A 20,568-nucleotide genomic window follows, 5' to 3' on the forward strand; every position below is an offset into this window, starting at 1 on the left:
GCACTGGCCACCAAAACCCTCTGAGTCAGGGGCAGGGGTCAATGCAGAAATCACCAGTGCTCACACTAAGCCTGCTCACCTAGTCCTGTACCTGCCTCCCCTTCACAGATGCTAAGACCCCAAGGTTTCCTCTCAGCCCTTCCCTTTAACTACTGACTACTGACTTCTTTCTTAGAGAAGAAAGTTCTCCACCATGTCTACACTAGATTGTCTTAGAATCCTTGAAAGTTGCTGGGTGTGGTGATGTATGCCTATAATTCCAACCACTCAGGAGGCTGAGACAGGAGGATCTTGAGTTCAAAGCCAGTCTCAGCAACTTAGTGAGGCCTGAAGCAACTCAGTGAGACCCTGTCTCTAAATAAAATACAAAACAGGGCTGGGGGGTGTGGTTCCGTGGTTTAGTGCCCCTGGTTCAATCCCCAGTGCCAAAATAAATAAATAATAAATAAATAATCCTTGAAAGTTTTACAGCCTGGTCTGCAGTAGACCAGTACGTGGGAGTGGACCTGCATAGCAGCATTCTAGAACTCCTCAAGTGAGTGCTGTGCATGGAGATGAGAAACATTGCTCAAAAAAAAGTACAGAGAGCACATCACAGCATCCTCCACACCTGTTCATCCTCTTTCCCCTCTGCCATGTAGTAACTGGGCTCTGGATCTCACTCCTTGAGGCAGGTCCTGCTGCACTTGAAGGTTTTCCCACCACCTCCTGCCCTCAGCTCAGAGCATAGCCAGCCACACAGTCTTCCCCTCCACTGATGTGAGGGCCGACTGGCCTGGAGGCTGTCTAGAAGCTGAAGAAGGAGTGATCCTGGCTACCAGGATCCAGAGTGACTCTACATATGGGCATCAGACCCAAGTCAGCAGCTGCACTCAGTGGAGGAAGCTACCAGAATCTCCTTCTAACAAGAAAATAATTCATAGACAGAGCACAGAGATGGCACCTGATCTAAATGGACCTCGCTGTTGAACTCTAGGGACTGAGCACTTCTCAGTCCAGACAAAGGCAGAGGAAAGCAATCAACTCCTCTAAAATATGAAGAACGTTGTGATATAAATAATGAATCTTAAGACCAACAATATGTGAAACACATCTTGAAAGACATGGGTTTCAAACTAGAAAATGAAGTCCCTGATTTAAAAAAAAAAAAATTACAAAGCTAATTTCTGAGCAACAAAGATCAAAACAATTTCCAGAAAGGCTGAACAAGCCCCTGGGCTCTCCAGGCTGTGTGAGGATGCTGGGAAAAGGGTGCCCCATGGACCTCAGGCCTGAATCCCACTTGTCCCAGGCTGCTATCCGAGAGTGCAGTGGTACTAGAATCGGACACATCTGGGAAATGATGTAGTCAGCAATCTGAGATGGGCAGCAGATTCATGCTGATTGGAGGAGGGCAGTTTAGGGCCCTAAAGAGTCTAAGAGGCACAGTTCAGTATCATCAGTAATGTCTATTAAAATTTACCGCACCCTTCAAACATGTTCACTCCATCTCTCATTTACCCTCAACCCAAAGGTGCTTTGCCCCATCCTGCAGAGGAAGGCTGAGAATTCAGCCTATCTCACTCCAAGTCCCCATCTGCACTTGGCTCTCACAATGTGGCCAACTTGCAGGAGCCTAGGTACAAACCCACATCTCCACAGTGAGGTAAGTGATAGTCTCAGCATACTGCAGGCCCCATTGAAGACCCCAACTCACTCCTCCTCTAAGAGGCATCACTCTTCAAATGCCAAAAGCATCCCCCAGAATTAATCCTGAGCCTTAGAAGTAGCCCATGGCTAGTGACTGAACTTTCTCTGTCTCATGCTTGGTGTCCAAGCAGGTCCATTGTCTCACAGAATTTTCATCCTGCTAGCTCAGGTTAATCCCTTTGATGGTGTAACTCAGATCAATGCAGCGGAAGTGACTTACTCAAGATGCCCAATCACTAATCAGGACAAACGTTAGTGCTTCCCCCTCACTCTGGACCCTTGAGGGTTACCTATCACTTTCTGTATCCCCAGAATCAGCCAAGTACCAGTACATGATGGGTCCAAGCTGGGGAGGACCCAGGTTTGGGATCCTGGGGTTCAAATGCTGGGGAACCATCTTTAAAACAAAGAATTTACAGGGTAGATACAGAAAAAAAAAAGGTCTATACTTTGGGAAAGGTTCACAAAGGGGCCAGGACTGAACCTCTAGTTGCAGAAGATTCTGGGCAACATATCGTGGCACTCAATATATGTCAAATTATTGATGTAGATGGGATTAAGAGTTGGAATTGAATTAGACTGAATGTCTCTTTCCTGAAATTGCCTGCAAAGTCCTATTAGGCCAAGTCCTAACTCAGGTGAACCCAGTCTGTCCTGCTACCTTCCAAGCCCTCAGACCAGGAACCAGACAATGACTGTTCCATCTTCCCCAAGGCACGTGCCTCTCGGAGCCCTGGACAGGAGCTTTCATACCAGCACAATTGTGAACTGCTGCCAGCCAGGTGGAAGATGATAATGGGAGTGCATGGACAAGAACGGTCTGGGGTCCTCAATAACAGCCCAGTCTCCTGGAAAGCAATGCCCACATCTTCCAACTCCCCACCACATTGCTGTCATCCAGCTATGGGAATACCGCAGCTTGTCAAGTGCATTTAAGTCACACAAAGCCAGCGCTGGCTGGTCTGGAATGCAGTGAGTTGTGCTTCAGTGAAAGGGTGGGCACTGGCCCCTGCCTTTTTGTAAATGTGAGAAGGGAGCCTTGGGTCAGGTGGTACAGCCAGAACATACCTGCCCTGAGCCTGGCTATGGTCCCCACAGCAAAAGTGCTCTGCATACCTTATGGTCACAGGAGTAAAGAGGAGCATCGTGGTGACATTGTCTAAGAAGGCAGAAAGGATGGCAGCAATGAGACACAGCATGATGATCATGGTCCATACCCTTCCTCGGGATAGTCGGTATGCCTGGGTGCACACACATGTTGGAAGGAATAAGATAGAATCAGTGCATTTGTAGAATAGATGCGACTTTTCATAAGTGAATCCAAGGAATAGGGACCCAAATAATCCATGCATGGTGGGTTAGAACTTATACTGTAGAATCCTAAATCTGTTTAAATCGCATGGTAGTGGCCATTGAAGTACTTGGACAATATAAATCCACAAGGCCCTACATTCTCTCTTTTTTGATTCTCTCTCTTCACTGTGCCCTTATGATGGTTAATCTGTTACAAAATGTCAACATTCAATCCCTTTCATGTTATCTATAATTTTGATTAGATATCCTGAACAGCTACATTTGAGATCCATGTGACCCTAGTGGCTGCTGATCTTTGGAGACATAAGGAATACTTTTATTATCAAGGTATTAGAAGGAAGAGGCCAGATATCTGCCTGGTATACACAACATGGTACACAAAGACCACAAAAATCACTGCATGGTCCTTTTATTCAGAATTTTCAAAGTGTTTTGTTGAATAAATTATTTTAATAAGAGTTTTTCAGTTACAAAAGCAACATCAAGACAGCACTAGCCTTTGCATTAGTAGGGCCCTGCAAGATCTTTTGCCAACCATGCATGCTAGAGTTAGTACAAATCCTGCATGCCAGAACCTGCTGGTGAAACTCTCCAAAGTTCCAGCTAAAAATGCATATGAAGGTTACAATGAGAAATCACAAGTGTTGGAGAAAATGTAAAGAAAAGGAAAGTCATACACAGTTGGTAGAGATGTAAATCAGTACAGCCATTATAGAGAACAGGGTGGAGGGTCCTCAGAAAACTAATATCTATCAACTGTATGATCCAGTTATCCCACTACTGGACATATATCCAAAGGAATGCATATCTGTATGTTTACTGAAGAGTTATTAACAACAGCCAAGATATGGATTAATCTAAGTGTCCAGCAACAGATGAATGGATAAAGACAATGTGATATATACATTATGGAATACTACTTAATACATAAAAAAGGGAAAAAGCCTGTAATTTTCAACAATGTGGATGGAACTGAAGGATATTACATTAAGTGAAACAAGCCAGGCACAGAAAGATGAAGACCACATGATCTCAAATATGGAATCTAATAAAATTGATATAGAAGTAGACAGTAGAATGACAGTTACCAGAGATGGAAGGACTGGGAGAGGGGGTTGGGGAGATGTTGATCAAAGGGTACAAAGTTGAAGATAGAGGAATACATTTTGAGATCTGCTACACAGGCAGATTGACTATAGTTAATCAGCCAATAACTAATTAATAATAGTGTAGTATACATTTCAAAATAACTAAGAGAGTAGATTTCAAATGTCTCACCATAAAAAAGATAAATGAAGTGATGGATATGTTAACTAGCTTGATTTTGTCCTGCCACTTTGTGTATCCATTCATCACAAAATCACATTGTACCCCAAAATATGTACAGTTATGATCTGCCAATCAAAAAATAACATCAATAATATGTTTTTTTTAAATAAGACCTTTAAGGGGTTGGGGGTGGAGTAAGTGGTAGTGGTAATGTTTAGCATGTGTGAGGCCCTGGATTCAATCCTCTGCACCAAAACATAAGTAAATAAATAAGATCCTTAAGGGATTTTTAAAAGACAAACATGTTTTTCCCTAATTTAAAAATAGTGAATGTGTATACGTTCAATATTTAGAAAGTAATCATTGAAATTATTTCACCAAAAAGCAAAGCAATCAGAAGCTGATGGCTTGGAATATTTAGAGACTCTAATATGCAAAATAATTTTTGATGTGTAGCTTTCACCAGCCAATTTAAATAATGTTATACAAACATTCAACGTGAGTACCCTTTTCCTTCAGATCCTTCATTTATTTATGGAGAAGCTGAAAGCATTGCTCAGAGTAAGGCAACTATATCCAGCCTTGTAGAAGCAATTTTGAAAAGGAGGATAAAATTTTTAAATATTTGTTTTAAATAATACTTTAATGTACTAAATGTACAATGTCCAAACAATAAATATGTTAGTTAGTTAGAATTTATCTGTTAAATGTAAGATCACACCTACCTTTACAGCACAAAAATCAAAAAATCCAGTTTCTGAAAATATGGCTACTAAGATCATCTATGGGAAAAAGAGAAAACACAATATTGAAACAAAGTCAGATGGCCATTATGAATTTGAGATCTAGCCCCTGAAAGTTGCCAATAATCAATCTCCTTGCTATCTTGCTGAAAGATTTCTTAGTTTTCCCACTTACAAACCCCTTGAGTGGAGTCACTTACTAGTGGTTTTATATGTATATTTAGTCCAGGACTCGTCCTGAAGATCAATCACCATCCCCTCCAATCCTCAAACAAACATCAGGCATTATTACTGATCTGTTTTATAGGCCAGGAAACTCGGGATCAGAGAGATGAGGGGACCTGCTCAGTCCTAAAGCTAGAAGCAGAGAAGGACAGGGTGCAGCAGGTGACCTTCCGTACCTCATTATCCACAAAAGCAACACTTGGATGGAGTTAGAGAAGATAATGCTAAGTGAGGTTAGCCAATCCCAAAAAAACAAATGCCGAATATTTTCTCTGATATAAGGAGGCTGATTCATAGTGGGGTAGGGAGGAGGAGCATGGGAGGAATAGACAAACTCTAGATAGGGCAGAGAGGTGGGAGGGGAAGGGAGGGGGCATGGGGTTAGAAATAATGGTGGAATGTGATGGACATTATTATCCAAAGTACATGGATGAAGACACGAATTGGTGTGAATATATTTTGTATATAGCCAGAGATGTGAAAAAACTATGCTCTATATGTGTAATAAGAATTGTAATGCATTCTACTGTCATGTATAAATTAAAAAACTGATTAAAAAAACACACTTAGACATTTTAAGATTTTAAAACTGGATTAAATTTTGGGTTCCAGAGTAAGTAAACTGATTTTTGTCACCAACTTGATCTATACATTTAAGTAGGAACAGTTGTATTAGAATGATTATCTTCCCAGCTCTGGGTCAATCCAGAATGTACACCCATATGTTTCCTTTTTTAATATTTATTTTTTAGTTATAGTTGGACACGATACCTTTATTTTATTTATTTATTTATTTTTATGTGGTGCTGAGGATGAAACCCAGGGCCTCATACACGCAAGGTGAGCGCTCTACCGCTGAGCCACAGCCCCAGCCCTCACATGTTTCTTTCTATTGACAATGAAAAGTTGGTGAAAACAACCATCAAGATACTAATAAAAAAATATTCTGAATTTAATCAGTTAGAACTCACTGGAAGATTTTCTATTTCATAAGAAGAGAAATTTGTCATTCATTTTATTTTTTTACACTTATAGACATCATCCAGTATGTCCCCTTCTTCTGACTGGATGCCCAAACCCTAGGTACTTCTCAGGGTCCAACACAGATACTGCATCCTTTATGGAGTCTCAATTCAGAGCATTGGCCTGTCTCCCTGCACCCTACCCCCAGAGGATAGCAGTGCTACTTTGGGTGACATTGAAGCCTTAGAATAGCAGAATTCTCTATTTTATCTGCCAGTTTGGGGAGGAATAAAACGTTAGCAAGGAAAATTAGGGCAAATGGTGACCATTTTACACAGAGTAAGTCTCTAGGCCAGAGGGATGAACCCTCCTTCAAATCACTTGGCTGTTTAGGGGTCCTTCACAAGCAAGTGAGTCATTCTCGCTGTTGTCCAGATCCTTGCCAAATTCCATTCATTTTAGTTAAATTAGTCATGATTCCTGTCTCACACTAATTTACTGGTGCATTTAAGTTTCTTTCCTAGGAGTTGACTTGGTGTCATTCCTTGCAGCACATAGCACAGAATAGCCATTCAGCAATAAGATAAATTAGCAAATGCCCCAATGATTCCTCAGGGACAAAGTCTTCCTTTTCTTATGTAATTAAATGTACTTTTCAAATAATCAAAACATTATTTAATGTTAACCCCTGGTTCATTTATTTAAGATATTCCATTTTTTTTCTTTAAGGGTAGTACCTCCAAAAACTTGCTAACTTTTCTAATGGAAATGTTATTTCATCATTCCATAGGACTTAGACTGAAACTCTCCATCTAACTAACCAGAGTACCAATCGTTCCCTTCCTCCTCAGGAGAAATTAGCTAGACCTGTATTAACACTTCTCAATCAAGCCCTAATTGTCAAGAGACATGGTGTCTTTAATATAATGATAGGATTAGCAGCAGAAAAAGAAGGACCCAGGTTTTAGCAGGCTTGGAGCCATGTCCTGCTGGGAGGACTATAATTACCATGCCAAACAGCAGGGCCAGGGTCTCAAAATCAATCCACTCCACCACGTGGGTCAGGCTGGGTCTCTGCAATCAAAGCACAAATTTGCCAATTAATCCTGTGCGTCTCCCTCCTGGGGATAAGCTCTAAAAGTGTGCTGCCCTTTACTACAAATCCACTCATTGGGCCAAAGTTGGAAACACAACATCTACTTGCCTTTGAAATTGGATTATATCACCTCTGAAAAACATTCATGACCCAGTGCATCTGTAACGTCAAACTTGTGCATTAAAGTAATTTAAAAATTTTTTAACCCTGTCCCTGAAAACTCTAGGAAGAACTGTTGCCTGAACTGCAGGGTTGGTCCTTGAAGTTACTGCAATCATTTGGATCATTAATGTGTCCCTAAGGCTCATGTATTAAAGGCTTAGATCTCAGCTTCTAGCACGATTGGGTAGTGGAGGAACCTTTCAAATGTGGGGCCTGGTGGGAGGTCTTAATTCATTAGGGGAGTGTCCTAGAAGGAGATTTGGGGATGCCAGTCTTTTCCTCTCTCTCTTTGCTTCTCATCTGCCATGAGGTAAATAGCTCCTCTTCTATGTGCTCCTGCCATGACGTACTGCTTTACCACAGACCCAAAAGCAAATGGGCCAACCAACATAGACTGACACTTCAAAAACAGTAAACCACAATAAAGCTTTTTTCTTTTAAATCTATTTTTAAATGCAAAGCTTAGTGATAGGTACTTCTTGGAGTCCACATGTGTCTTCCTCAGTGTAATGGCATGAAGCCAGATGATGACGATGTGGACAATCATGTCTCCTACTCTCATGTGCCCTCCCACTCTCGTGGGGTCGCAGAGATAGGGAGCATAGAGTGTAAGTAAGGGCACTGCCAGTATCTGGCTGTTGGGAAAGACAGTGACCCAGTGGCTTCCCACAGTGTGTGCCTACCATATACCAGGCTTTGTTCCCTGTTGAAGTAGCCCTAACCAAAGGCAAGGAAAATACACTTTCATTTGAAAGCATTTGCAATGATTCCACAGAATTCCGAGTTTACTGGAATCTCAGCAATTATTTTTTCACCCGATCTTGTTGATACTTGGCAGGATTGATGAGTCCTCCATTTGCACGTGGTCCCCCAAATTCCATTCCTCTAGGTTGGAGCGTTCGTTTGCAGGAACACGTTGAAGGATTTTTATGTCTAGGTTTTAGAATTCTGGGACATTTTATCTTTAGATTTTATCTTTAGAGTTTATACCAACTCTGGTCAAGAAAAAAGTTCAAGTTTTTACTACTGCTTTTAGGGTGGGCCTACATTAAAATTCCAGATTTTAAAAAAAGCATAATAAATTACTAATTCAGCAACACACACACAGAGTTTTTTAAACTAGTTGTTATTCTCGGATTGATTGAATGGCCTCTACTAGCAATTTCAGAACAATCCATGTAATTGCATAGAGTTGTTTTCAGATCCAGTCTTGTGTTTCCACCTTGGAGTGGGTCCCTCATTTGGTTTCAGCATTACTGTCAAACAACTCTGGACTGCCATTTCCAGTAGGCACTCCACCTCTCTTACTTCCCTAGGTGTATTCCCAATGTGGCTGCCTGATAGGACATGCTCCAGCCCTGGCAGGACATCATCAGCCCCATACATGCATCTCCAGGGGCCTCCTGGACAGAACCCTAACTCTCTACTCCCACTGCTAGTCTAGTTCTCAAGAGCTGACAACACCACTGCTAACTCTAATATCCCACAACCAAACAACCCCGGGTAAACACATGAGCAGGATGAACCTTTCTTTAACCAAAATGAGGACCAAAACTACCTGGATGTGTGAATGAAAAAAAATCAAATGAAAAATATTCATCAATGCTAAAGTTTGTTGGTTCAAACCTCTAGCGTGGTTCTTAGGGGAAAAATATGTAGAAGTAGCATATAAAAGAATTTATAACACCAAATCCTGGAGTGTCTCTGAGTCTGACATTGTCTCTCCATCAGTAAGTCAGAGACTCAGAACGTCACAACTTACATCGCCAATCACAGCCAGTGCTGCTAATGCTGCAAGGGCCCCCAACATGGCTGCCAGAGTTCTGTGAACGATCTGGAAAGAAACAAGAAATTATTTCATTCCAGTCCCCAAGGGATTTAACACACACAAAAGCCTGTGTTGACATGAGTAGCTGTCTGTATCTGCATTAGATGCCCTATCTATTAAAATGACAAATAGGCCAAGGGTCTCAATGTTGGAGGGTCTAGACAACCCAACAGACGCACAAGCACCACACTCTGCCTTCTACTGAAAGTTATTTTTATTTCCTGAATAATTAGATGACCCTGATAAAACAGTAGCAAGTTGGATAAAGTACATTCTACAAGGATGCCTGCAGTGAACTGTCATTAATTATTTACCATCTACTCCCCAAGCAACTGAAGTATTAGTTCAACAACGTAAATCAATTCTTCCCAATTACTGAGGCTGTTTTTAAACCCCAACTATGAAGCGCTCAGTCTAATCGAGACTTCAGTGCTACCACTGACTCACAAAAGAATCTTCTTGATTTAATTATGATTTACATGGACATGGAATTTCTAAAATAAAATATGAAGGAAAGATAAAGATGTAGAGAAACTGGAGCTCTCACATGTTGCTGGTACAAATGTAACATGGTGCAGCCACTGCGGATTATAAAAATAAATTCAAAGTAAATTTACCCTTTCCCTCAACAATTCTACTGGGGAATCTACCCAACAGAAATGAACACATGTGTCCACATAGAGCATGAATGCTCTGAGTCAAACTGGAAACATTCCTAAAGTTCATCCACCATGAATGGACCAATGAAATGCAATATAGGCCACAACATGGAAGAGATGCAACATGGAATATGGAATGTGTAATGAATAAATTCAAAAACATTGAACATGAAAGGAGACAGACACAAAGGACACTATATTGTATCCCACTTATCTGAACTATCCGAAAAAGGTAAATTTAAGGAAACTCAAAAAGATCAGAGTTGCCTAAGGCTGGAGGTAACAAAAAGTGCTGTCTTAAAATAGGCCCTCTGTATCCTTATGAGGTGACGGAATGTTCTAAAACTGGATTGTGTTGATGGTTGCAGAACTCCTTAAATTTAGTAAAAATAATTTAATTGCACACTTACGAATGGTAAAATTATGGAATTAAATTACTCCTCAATAAAACTGTTAAAACTATAAAAAGAATGTGGCAAGACTGGGTTGAAAATTAAACACTAACAGACATATTCATTTCTTCATACTCTAAAGTGGTTTGCATTCCCTTATTTTATGGCTTCTACCTCATAGAACCTTTCTTATTCGTAATTACCTGAAACTCAAATTCTGATAAAATTGTTTCATCTATAATTTGTACCACTAGATTTAAAGTTAGGTTTCAGTTAATTTTATGCCAGGTTTTTTTCCCCCCACAGTTTAGGTTTTTAAGAGTTGATGTATTTGAGTGTCTAAAATCCAGTAAATAGCTACCAAATTATATTAATTCCTTCCATTTGTGTCCTGCTTTTCCATTTCAGTTTACTTACTCATTTTAACAATACTTCATATTTGAGAGAGGCCATAGGAAATAGGTATAACAGGAATTCACTCTCAGCTTTATAGCTTGAAGACGGAAGCTGAAGTTAAGCTAGAGTGTGACTAAGCCAAGAGTCAGAGCCAGGTTTTCCCTCCTTGAACCAAGGGCTCCTTTCTACACGCTACACAGAACAAGGCAAAGACAGTTCCAGCTTGGAGATGTCTTTCATTTTTATTTTTTGTTTTCTGCATTCCTTTAATGCTTCATGGGTTAAACAAGTGGTGACAGATTTGCAAATATGCTTCGTTGAAGAAAGGAAGTGTTGTGGTTTGGCTGTGTTCCCCAAAAAGTTCATGTGTTAGAAACTGACCCACAGATCCATATGCTGATATTTGGAGGTGGAGCCTTTGGAAGGTAATTAGGGTTAGATGAGGTCACAAGGGTAGGACCTTTAGGATGGTATTAGTGGTTTTTATAAGATGAGGAAGAGAGACATGGACTAGCATATGATGTCCTCCTCCATGTCATGATGCAGCAAGAAGGTTCTCACCAGATGGCAGGACCAAGCTCTTGGATTTCCCAGCCTCCAGAACCATAAAGCTAAATAAACCTCTATTCTTTATAAATTACCTAGTCCCACGTATGCTGTTACAGCAACAGAAAATGGACTAAGAAAGTAAAGACACTATGGAGGTAGAGCAGAGTAGAGATGGAATCCACTCTGCAGTCTCAATCTGAGACATACTCCTATCTTCCAATATAAGCTTTTGATTAAGTTTTTAAGAATTTAAAAAAATATTTTAAGAGATCTGACTGTTAGTCACTGGACAGCTGTATTAGCAACAGAAATAACTGACTTTTATTGGGTACCTAATGTGTACCTGGAAGTAACTAAATACTTTATGGACACAATCTAATGTACTTTTCACAATGGCCCCAGGAAATAGAAACCATCATTACTCTGTTTTTACAGATGAAGAAACAGTCTAGCAATGTTGAGTAATGTTCTCCATATCACAAAGCCAAGAAGATTCAGAGTCAAGATTAAATCCAAATTTTTCCTACTCCAGGGTACCTCCTCTCTCCTAGGGGGAGAATTGCTTGTTCATTTGTGAAATCAGGAAACTATACTGGATACCTAAAGGAGCTGTTGGCTCTGGAGAAAAATCAATGGATAGGGGTGAAATTGGGCCCTGGTAGTTAACCACATGGATGAGCAAAAATGAAAGCAAGAAACCACAGCCATAGAACTTATCTACTTATCCCCCACAGTTCTCAGGAGTGCCAGGAAGCTGGTTGCGGCTCCAATGATACCCTAACCATATTCACCACTCTCCCCTGGGCCACTGCCACCATCAGCTCCTTTCTCCTCTGTGAAGCAGACAGTCCCTTAATACACATGCTAGGCAACCCCCACACAAACATCCCTGCCATCTAAAGTACATGTTTAGGGACATGTGAATACAACTATTCCTTACTCAGAAACCCATCCCTTCAGCTAGCTAGGAGCCCATACCATATAAGAGGGGATATCTTCTATTCTTGTTATTAAAAAAAAAAGTGATGATCAGGGCTGAGGTTGCAGCTCACTGGTAGAACAAGTACTTAGCATGAGCAAGACCCTGGGATTAATCCCCAGAATCGCAAAAAGAAAAAAGAAAATGATCAGCCTTATACCTGTGCGATAAAACCTTTTAAACTAAATGATCTTATAATAAAATGAGTTTAATTGCCTTAGATAATTATGAACATACCTACATTTCTATGCTAAAGATAAAGAACTTTTCAATTATCAGGAATAATGCAAATGGTAGATGGGCCAAAAATGGTAAAATCAATTTTTAAAAAAAAAACTCTTAAAAGGTGCTTTAAAGGAATATATAAAGGCCCTCTTCTCATTTGTTTGCTGGAAAATATAACGTTTCTTTCCTGTGTCCCAAATGGCTTAGGGGGCACAGAATGCATGACCAGCTCTCCAGGCACAGCCTCACAGGCAGGGCCTGGGCAGCAGCCCAGCTGCCCTTCCATCCACACTCCTCATCAGTCAAGCCTATACGTTCTGCTCTCATTTCTTTGACAACAGTCCAGGCTGTGAGCTCCTTGAGGACAGAAACTGTAAAGTGTTTCTCTTAGGTTCTCCTCAGAGCTCTGAAGAACAATCAATACTTGCTGAACAAATGAGGAGCAAAAAATCTAAAAAAAAGAGGGTTGAAGAAGAAACGGGAAAGAAAAGGAAGAATTCTGGAGCAGCCCCCAGTTCTGGTCCTCTAAGGTTATCTAGAGTACCTCCAACCTCCACACATCTGCCCCTCCTTATTCACACTAGGTTGCAGACACAGCCAGCCATCTCACAAACTACAGGTAGGAGAGCCCAATGATAAGATCAAAAAGATACTTAATTCAAATGGGAACCAAAAGAAAGCAGGGGCAGCTAAACTTATATCAGCCAAAATTGACTGCAAGTCAAAAAATGTCTCTAGCAATACAAGATCATTATATGATGATTAAAGGGTTAATTCCACAGAGAGACACAACAATTATAAATAGGTACACCACTTACATCAGAACACTTAAGTATATAAAATAAAGATTGACAAATCTGACAAGATCAGGCTCATTCAGGGTGGTATGGACATAGACAAATATTGACAAATCCAAAGTGAGTAACTGCAACAGTGTAATAATAGTAAAGGATTTCAATACCTCGTCTACAATAGTGAATAGAACATCCATACATAAAATCAACTTTTTAAAAAATAGACTTAAACAACACTATAGAGCAAGTGGATCTAACAAACACATACAGAAAATTTCCACCTATCAGCAGCAGAATACACATTCTTCTCAGATATACACAGAACATCCTCCAGGAGAGATCACACCTTAAATCACAAAACAAATATTTTTAAAATCTTATAAGGTCAAAATGATATCAAGTATCTTTTCTCAGCACAATGATATAAGACTAGAAATCAATAACAGAAAGAAAATGAGTAAATTCATGAATATGTAAAAATAAAATAACACTCTTGAAAAACTAATGGTTCAAAAAAAATCAAAACTATCTTGAAAAAAATAGAACTTGAAACACAGTGTACTGAAACTTTTGAGACGCAGCAAAGATGTTCCAAGAGATAAGCTGATAAATGCCAACATCCAAAAAGATCTCAAATAAAAATCCTAACTTTACACCTCAAGTAAAAAGGAAAAAAAGAACAAATTAAGACCAAAGTTACCACAAGAAAGAAAAACATAAATATTACAGCAGAAATAAATGAAATAGAGACTAAATATACAACTGAAAAGATCAACAAAACTAAGAGTTGGTTTTTTGAAAAGAGAAACAAAATTGACAAACCTTTAGCTAGACTAACCAAGAAAAAAAGGAAAGAGGATTTAAATAAATAAAATCATAAATGAAGGAGGAGACACTAATACTGATACCATAGGAATGCTAAGGATTATAAACTGCTATGAACAACTATATGCCCACAAATTGGACAATTTTGAAGAAATGGATAAATTTTATATATATAAATTTAAAATCTAGTAGGGCTGAATCATGAAGAAATAGAAAAATCTGAGTAGACAAATAATGAGTAAGGAGATTAAAGCAGTAATTGAAAACCTCCCAGCAAATAAAAGCTCAGGACAGTTTTTATGGGTGAATTCTTTACCAGCCATTTAAACAAAAATCAATGGCAACCATTCTCAAGCTCTGCACAAAATAATAGAGGAAGGAACACTTCCAAACTCATTTTATGAGACCAACATTATTCTTATACAAAAGTCAGATAAGGACAGTACAAGGAAAGAAAACAGCAAACCAATATCCGTGATGAACACAAATGCAACAAATCCACAACAAAATTCTATGCAACTAAATTCAACAGCACATTAACAGGATCATCTACCATAACCAAGTGGGCTTTATATCTGGATGCAAGGATGGATCAGCATATACAAGTCATACATAAATGTGATATATGACAAAACAAAAAATTAAAATCATATAATAATCTCAATGGATGCAGGAAAAGGATTTGTTCAAATTTAGCATCCTTCCATGATGATGATGATCATGATCATGATGATATCTCAACAAATTAGGTATAGAAAGAATGTACCAGAATATAATAAAGTCTATATAGGATGAGCCCACAGCTAACATTGTTCTCATTGGTGAAAAGTTGAAAGCTTTTTCTCTAAGATTAGGGACAAAATAAGGATGCCTGCACTCATGATTTTTATTCAATATAGTACTGGAAGTCCTGGTCAGAGCAATTAAATGAGAAAATAAATAAATAAAATGTATCTAAATTCAAAAGTAATAAGTTAAATTGCCTCTGTCATGCAAATGATTCTTCCAAAAATCGATTTAACTATTAAGCAAATTCAACAAAGTTTCAGGATTCAAAATCAATATAAAAATGCATTCATGTTTCTACACATTAATAAAAAATTATCTGGAAAAATGAAGAAGACAATTCCATTTATGGTACAATCAAAAAGAATAAAATACTTTGGAATAATCTTTAACAAGAAGTTAATAAAAGACATTAAGGAAGACACAAGTAAATGGGAAGATATTCCATGTTCATGGATTGAAAAAATAACTATTGTTAAAATGTCCACACTACCTAAAATGATGTGCAGATTCAATGCAATTTCCATAAAATTCTAATGGAATTTTTCATGAAAATAGAAAAAAATAATCCTAAAGTTCATATGAGACTCCAAAAGGCCCTGAATAGCCATCGTAATCTTGAGTAAGAAGAAAATATGGAGGCAGGCATCACATATCCTGATTTAACAATACATTGCAAATCTGCTCTGATCAAAACAATATCACTATCATACAAAACAGGTATATAGACCAATAGAACAGAGCAAAGAGCCCATAAATAACCCTACATATGCTATCAACTAATATTTGACAAAGGTGCCAGGGATACACAATGGATATAGGATAATCTCTTCAATAAATGTGTTGGGGAAACCAAATATCCACATGCAAGAGAATGAAATTGGACCCTTATCTTATATGATACACAAAATTAAACTCATTTTAATTAAAGTGTTATATATAAGACCTGAAACTCTTTACAATATTTTTATTGTTCTTGTTTGTTTTGTATATGACCCAAAAGCACAGGCAAAAAAAATAAAAAGCACAAATAAATAACTGAGACTATATCAAATTTTAAAAAATCTTCTGCACAACAAAAGAAAGAGTCAACAAAATGGAAAAGACAACATACAGAATGGGAGAAAATATTTGCAAGCCATGTGTCTGATAAGGGGTTAATATTCAAATACACAAGGAACTTAATAGAAAAAAAATTTAAATGAGCAAAGAACCTAAATGGCCACCAGATATATAAGAAGGTGCTCAACCTCATTAATTACCAGGGAAACGCAAGTCAAAACCACAAAGAGATAATTGTCACACACCTGTTAGAATGGATAGGGAAAGAAGATAGGAGGCAAGTACAGTACAGATCTATGGAAAAGAGTACAGAAGTTCCTCCAAAAACTAAAAACAGGATTAAAAGTAGCCCACCAATCCCACTTCTGGATATGTGTTCAAAGGAAAAGAAATTGGTGTTTCAAAGAGAGATCTGCACTCCATATTCATTGCTGCACGATTCATAATAGCAAAGCTCTAGAGGCTCTAGAGATACATATATATCCGACCTTTAAAAGTCCTGCTATTTATGACAGTATAAATGAATTTAAATGTGAAATGAAATAAGCCAAAAACAGAAAGACAAAAGTATTGCATGATCTAAAAAAAGTGGAATAAAAAAAAAGTCAAATTCATAGAAGCACAAATTAGAATGGCAGTTGCCAGGGAAAGAACACAGGGAGGAAGAGGTGTCAGGATTGTTAGTTGAAGGGTACAAACTTTTAAGTGTAATGTGAATAAGTTCTGGGGATCTAATGCAGAGTATGGTAACCACAGTTAAAAATATTGAACTATATACCTGAAATTTTCTAAAAGAGTAGATTGTAAGTGTTCTCACCATATACACACACTGAAAGATAAGTAAGTAAGGTGATTGATATGTTCATTAGCTGGATTTCATAATGCATACACTCATCATCATGTTGTATACCTTGAATATACAAATATTCAAAATATTCAATTTGTCAATCATACCCAATGAGGCTGGAATGGGGAAAGAAAATGTGTTATGCAAACCCAATAGAATGTTATTCACTCTTAGAAAAGGATCTGCTGACATTAGTGACCTGATAAACTTGGAGGGCATCATGCTAAGTAAATAAGCCAGGCACAGAAAAACAAATACCACATGATCTCACATATGTCTAGCCAAAGGAAACTGTGTGGTCAGGGACAGAAAGAGAGGAGATGAGTAGAAAAGGAGAAGGGTGAGAGAGAGAGGAATAGGAGACAGGTGCCAGTGGCCGAGGCTGAGCACAAAGCCATGTGCTCAGAGAGGGAGTTTGGGTTTAATTACATCATTTCTCATTTAAAACAGAGTCAACTCTTTGCCTTCACCCCCACCAAAATATATATATATATGTATATATGATTAGCTTCCATGATCTAATCATTTCACCTCTGCACATTCCTGCATTGTCTCGCATATTTTGGGGACACCTCATATCCAAACCATAACACTTAGCTATTATGAATAGTGCTACAAGGATCCTGGGAATGCACAGGTCTCTTGAATTTTATTATTGAAAGGCATTACATAGAATTGGTTTTTCAGTTGGTCAAAGATGGTTCTCAGAGCGCTTGACATTAAAATCGGCAAAGGCTTCATGAAAAATGACAAATTAAAGCATTGTACATAATGTCATGAAATTTTCACATTAATGCACTCCCTGAGAAGTTTTAGAGACAGCTTATATGATCTACAGTAGTTATCTCCCATTTATTGTCTATTATGTATTGAATAGTACAGAAACCTAAAACGACCCTCAAAATCAACACTGAAATGCCAATATTTTCCATGGTGCTCACAGAGATGACCTTCACTTTATGCAAGATCTTATTAACTTCACAAATAATTCAGGCAAAGTTACTTCACGTTTTTAGTAAGCTATTCTGGAAATGCAAGTTCCCACTACTTTGAAAGGTATCATGCCAATCACAGGGCCTCTGATTACATGGGAAATCACTTTCACCCATGTGTTATAAAGCAGATTTCAAAGGTGATAATAAATTTTCACTTTAATTGCAAGGCCTGTTTCTAGCTAAGGACTTAAAGACTGTCAGTTACTCGGCCCATTCCGCTGTGCCTCTCAGGGCTCTGCTACATGTTGACTATCATTACACACTGGCTCTTATGACAATGTAGCCTGATCCTAGTGCAAGAGAAAAGAAGAGGTGGGAGGCAGAGAAGGAAAGAAAGGAAACGAAAATCATCAAATGCCCCCACAGTAACCCAGATTCACTATGTTGTTGAGAATATGTGCTTGGAACCTAAACCTCACCTCACTTGAAATCAGTTTCCTTTGGCCTCTGCTTCACCCTGAACTCAGATTCAAGTGATGTCCAGGAGCAAGGGACCTGCCCTGACCTCTGACCCTGCACTGTCACCACCTTGCATGGATCTGCATTGCTCATCACATGGAAGATAGATGGAGTGTGAAGCATGCTCAAAGGTCCTCCGTCCCTTGAACTGTTGATACTTTTAACCTCTCACAGGGCTGCATGGCCCAGCAGGCATGGGAGATGCTGGTAAAACTCAGATACTTGGGTATCTCTTGCAGCCTTTCTTGGAATTCAAGTCTCCTTGTGCTAGAGAAATGTATATCTGTGGTGATTTCCAGAACCCTGGCTGTTGATTGGAATCAACATGAATCCGGAAAGAATGGATGAAGGGAGGCACACCACCAGGACAGGCTGCACATGCTCTCAGCAGTGTTACCCTGGGGACTGTGGGCCTCAGACATGGTGCCTGAGGGGACATCATCCACCCCACAGCTGTCCTGAGGCCATGAGCACAGCCCCAATAAATGTCCAGCCAGGGCAGAGCTGTCCAGGTGCCTTGGAACCATCCACTTCTCCACAGCATTGACCTGTAGGTCTGAACAGCTGGGCAGTCTTGAGCCCTGCCTTTAGGGCCCCATCAGGCCCAGCCGAGCCCTGAGAGGCACAGAGAAGGGCTGCAGCAACTGTGAGATCGAGGTGGGTTACTGATAAGGCGAACGCTGGCTAATGCCAAAATTGGTCTAAAGCTTGATGCCATGGAGGCCAAAAACTAAAATAATGTGGCAGTGTTTCAAGGCTGGGCAGCAGGCCATAAAGAAGCTGATGGAAGAGGCAAGGAAAGGCTTGTACCGCAGAAAAACACTGAGTAGGAAGGTCTCCTGCCATTCCAAGGGACGCAGACTGTGTGCCTAAGGAGCTGGGGTCTTCTGAACACAAGCAGGAGTGATGCCAGAACACCAGGCTGTGAGGTGTGAGGCCAGCTCTGTGGAGGCTCCCACAGGGCCTGATGGCCTCCGCATTCCTCCGCAGGCTGGTGGTGTGCTGTGGTGAGCGTTCCTGACCTCACTGTGGAGCGCAGGGCAAGAGGGCAGAGAATGCCTACTAGGAGGTCGCGGCCTCTGAACCTCATGCCATCACCAGCTCTGGATTTGGGGCAGGAGACATTGAAAGGACAAAAGCCTTGGTGGAACAGGTGTTCCTGGTATGAGGAGCCACATTGTGAGAGACCAGAGAGGCTGCATAACATGTTCCCATCATCTGCTCCCAGCATTCTCTGCTTGCAGAGGGGGTGGTCTGTGGCCACAGGGAATGGCCAACCCACTGGGTCTGTCACTCTACCCTGATACACATGTTGTCAGGTCCCGGCTCTTTGTTCCTCTTGATATTTTGCCACTGTTGTGTTTTATCTGTTTTATCCCATTGCCAAGCCCCTCATCTGCTACATAGCCCAAGGAGAGCAAACATTCACAAATCGAAATATTTTCTAAGTGCTGCCCACAGAGATTTAAGGAGTTGTTGGTCCAAAGATCCAAAAAGGCCTTCCACTAGACCCATTGAACTCCCAGCAACCAGATCTATTGATCCCAAACAAGGCCCCAACTGCCTGCCAGCCCCTCTACCCCTCTGAATCTCAGGTTTCTTGTATATAAAAGAGGAGTCACCAGGTCTGGCAATGTGTCTGTGGAGACTCACTCTCTCTGACCCTGGCCTCGCACTACCCTCATGGGTGGGAAGGTGCTAGAGCCAGGGGACCCCTCTCAGCATGTCTTTAGCACCTCCACTTCCTTCCCTAGGTGGAGGTCTATGGTGCAGAAAGAGCCCAGATGTGGCATGGAGCTGCATTCCATCCACCCCTCCCACATAGCAGGACAGAGCCAGGGCTCCATCTTTAGTGGCTGCCTTCACAGTTTATGCTTAGTCTCCCCAAGGGCTTCTCAAGGAGTGGAGAAATGTCTGGCCCTAGGTGGAGGTATTGTCTTGGCATTTCCCTTACAGTGCCACTGTGTTAGCCCTCTAGGGCTGCTGCCACAAACCCCCACAAACTTACTCTTACAGTCTGGAGGTCAGCAGTCCAACACAAGTGCTGCTGGAATAAAATCAGAGTGTTGGCAGGGCAGCATTCTTCTGCAGACTCAGGAGAAGCCACTTGCTCCCTTTCTCCAGCTTCCAGAGGCCATCTAAATCCCACAACCAGGAATTTTTATTTGATCAAACAACAGAATAACCCAGCTCACTGCCTGCTCACTGCCTTGAACTGCTGGCCCTAGGAAGGTTTTACTTCCTTCAAGAGCAGTCTGCAGCTGGGCCCTGTGGCACACACCTGTAATCTCAGCGGTTCAGGAGGTTGAGG

General features: G+C 40.2%; 1 protein-coding gene across 2 annotated transcripts in view; it reads right to left on the bottom strand.

Annotated features, from left to right (window-relative positions):
• Positions 1 to 20,568, bottom strand: part of Oca2 (OCA2 melanosomal transmembrane protein) — a 338,081-nt gene that overhangs the window by 209,323 nt on the left and 108,190 nt on the right. For both annotated transcript variants that reach the window (XM_005316964.4, XM_078049109.1), the window contains exons 10-13: positions 9,224 to 9,295; positions 7,212 to 7,277; positions 4,998 to 5,054; positions 2,806 to 2,930 (exon numbers count right to left, since the gene is read on the bottom strand). In XM_005316964.4, the coding sequence (XP_005317021.2) occupies positions 2,806 to 2,930; positions 4,998 to 5,054; positions 7,212 to 7,277; positions 9,224 to 9,295 (320 nt within the window). The remainder of the gene's footprint in view (positions 1 to 2,805; positions 2,931 to 4,997; positions 5,055 to 7,211; positions 7,278 to 9,223; positions 9,296 to 20,568) is intronic.

This window comes from Ictidomys tridecemlineatus, chromosome 5 (genome assembly GCF_052094955.1).
Source record: "Ictidomys tridecemlineatus isolate mIctTri1 chromosome 5, mIctTri1.hap1, whole genome shotgun sequence".
In the NCBI taxonomy this organism is placed as follows: Eukaryota; Metazoa; Chordata; class Mammalia; order Rodentia; family Sciuridae; genus Ictidomys; species Ictidomys tridecemlineatus.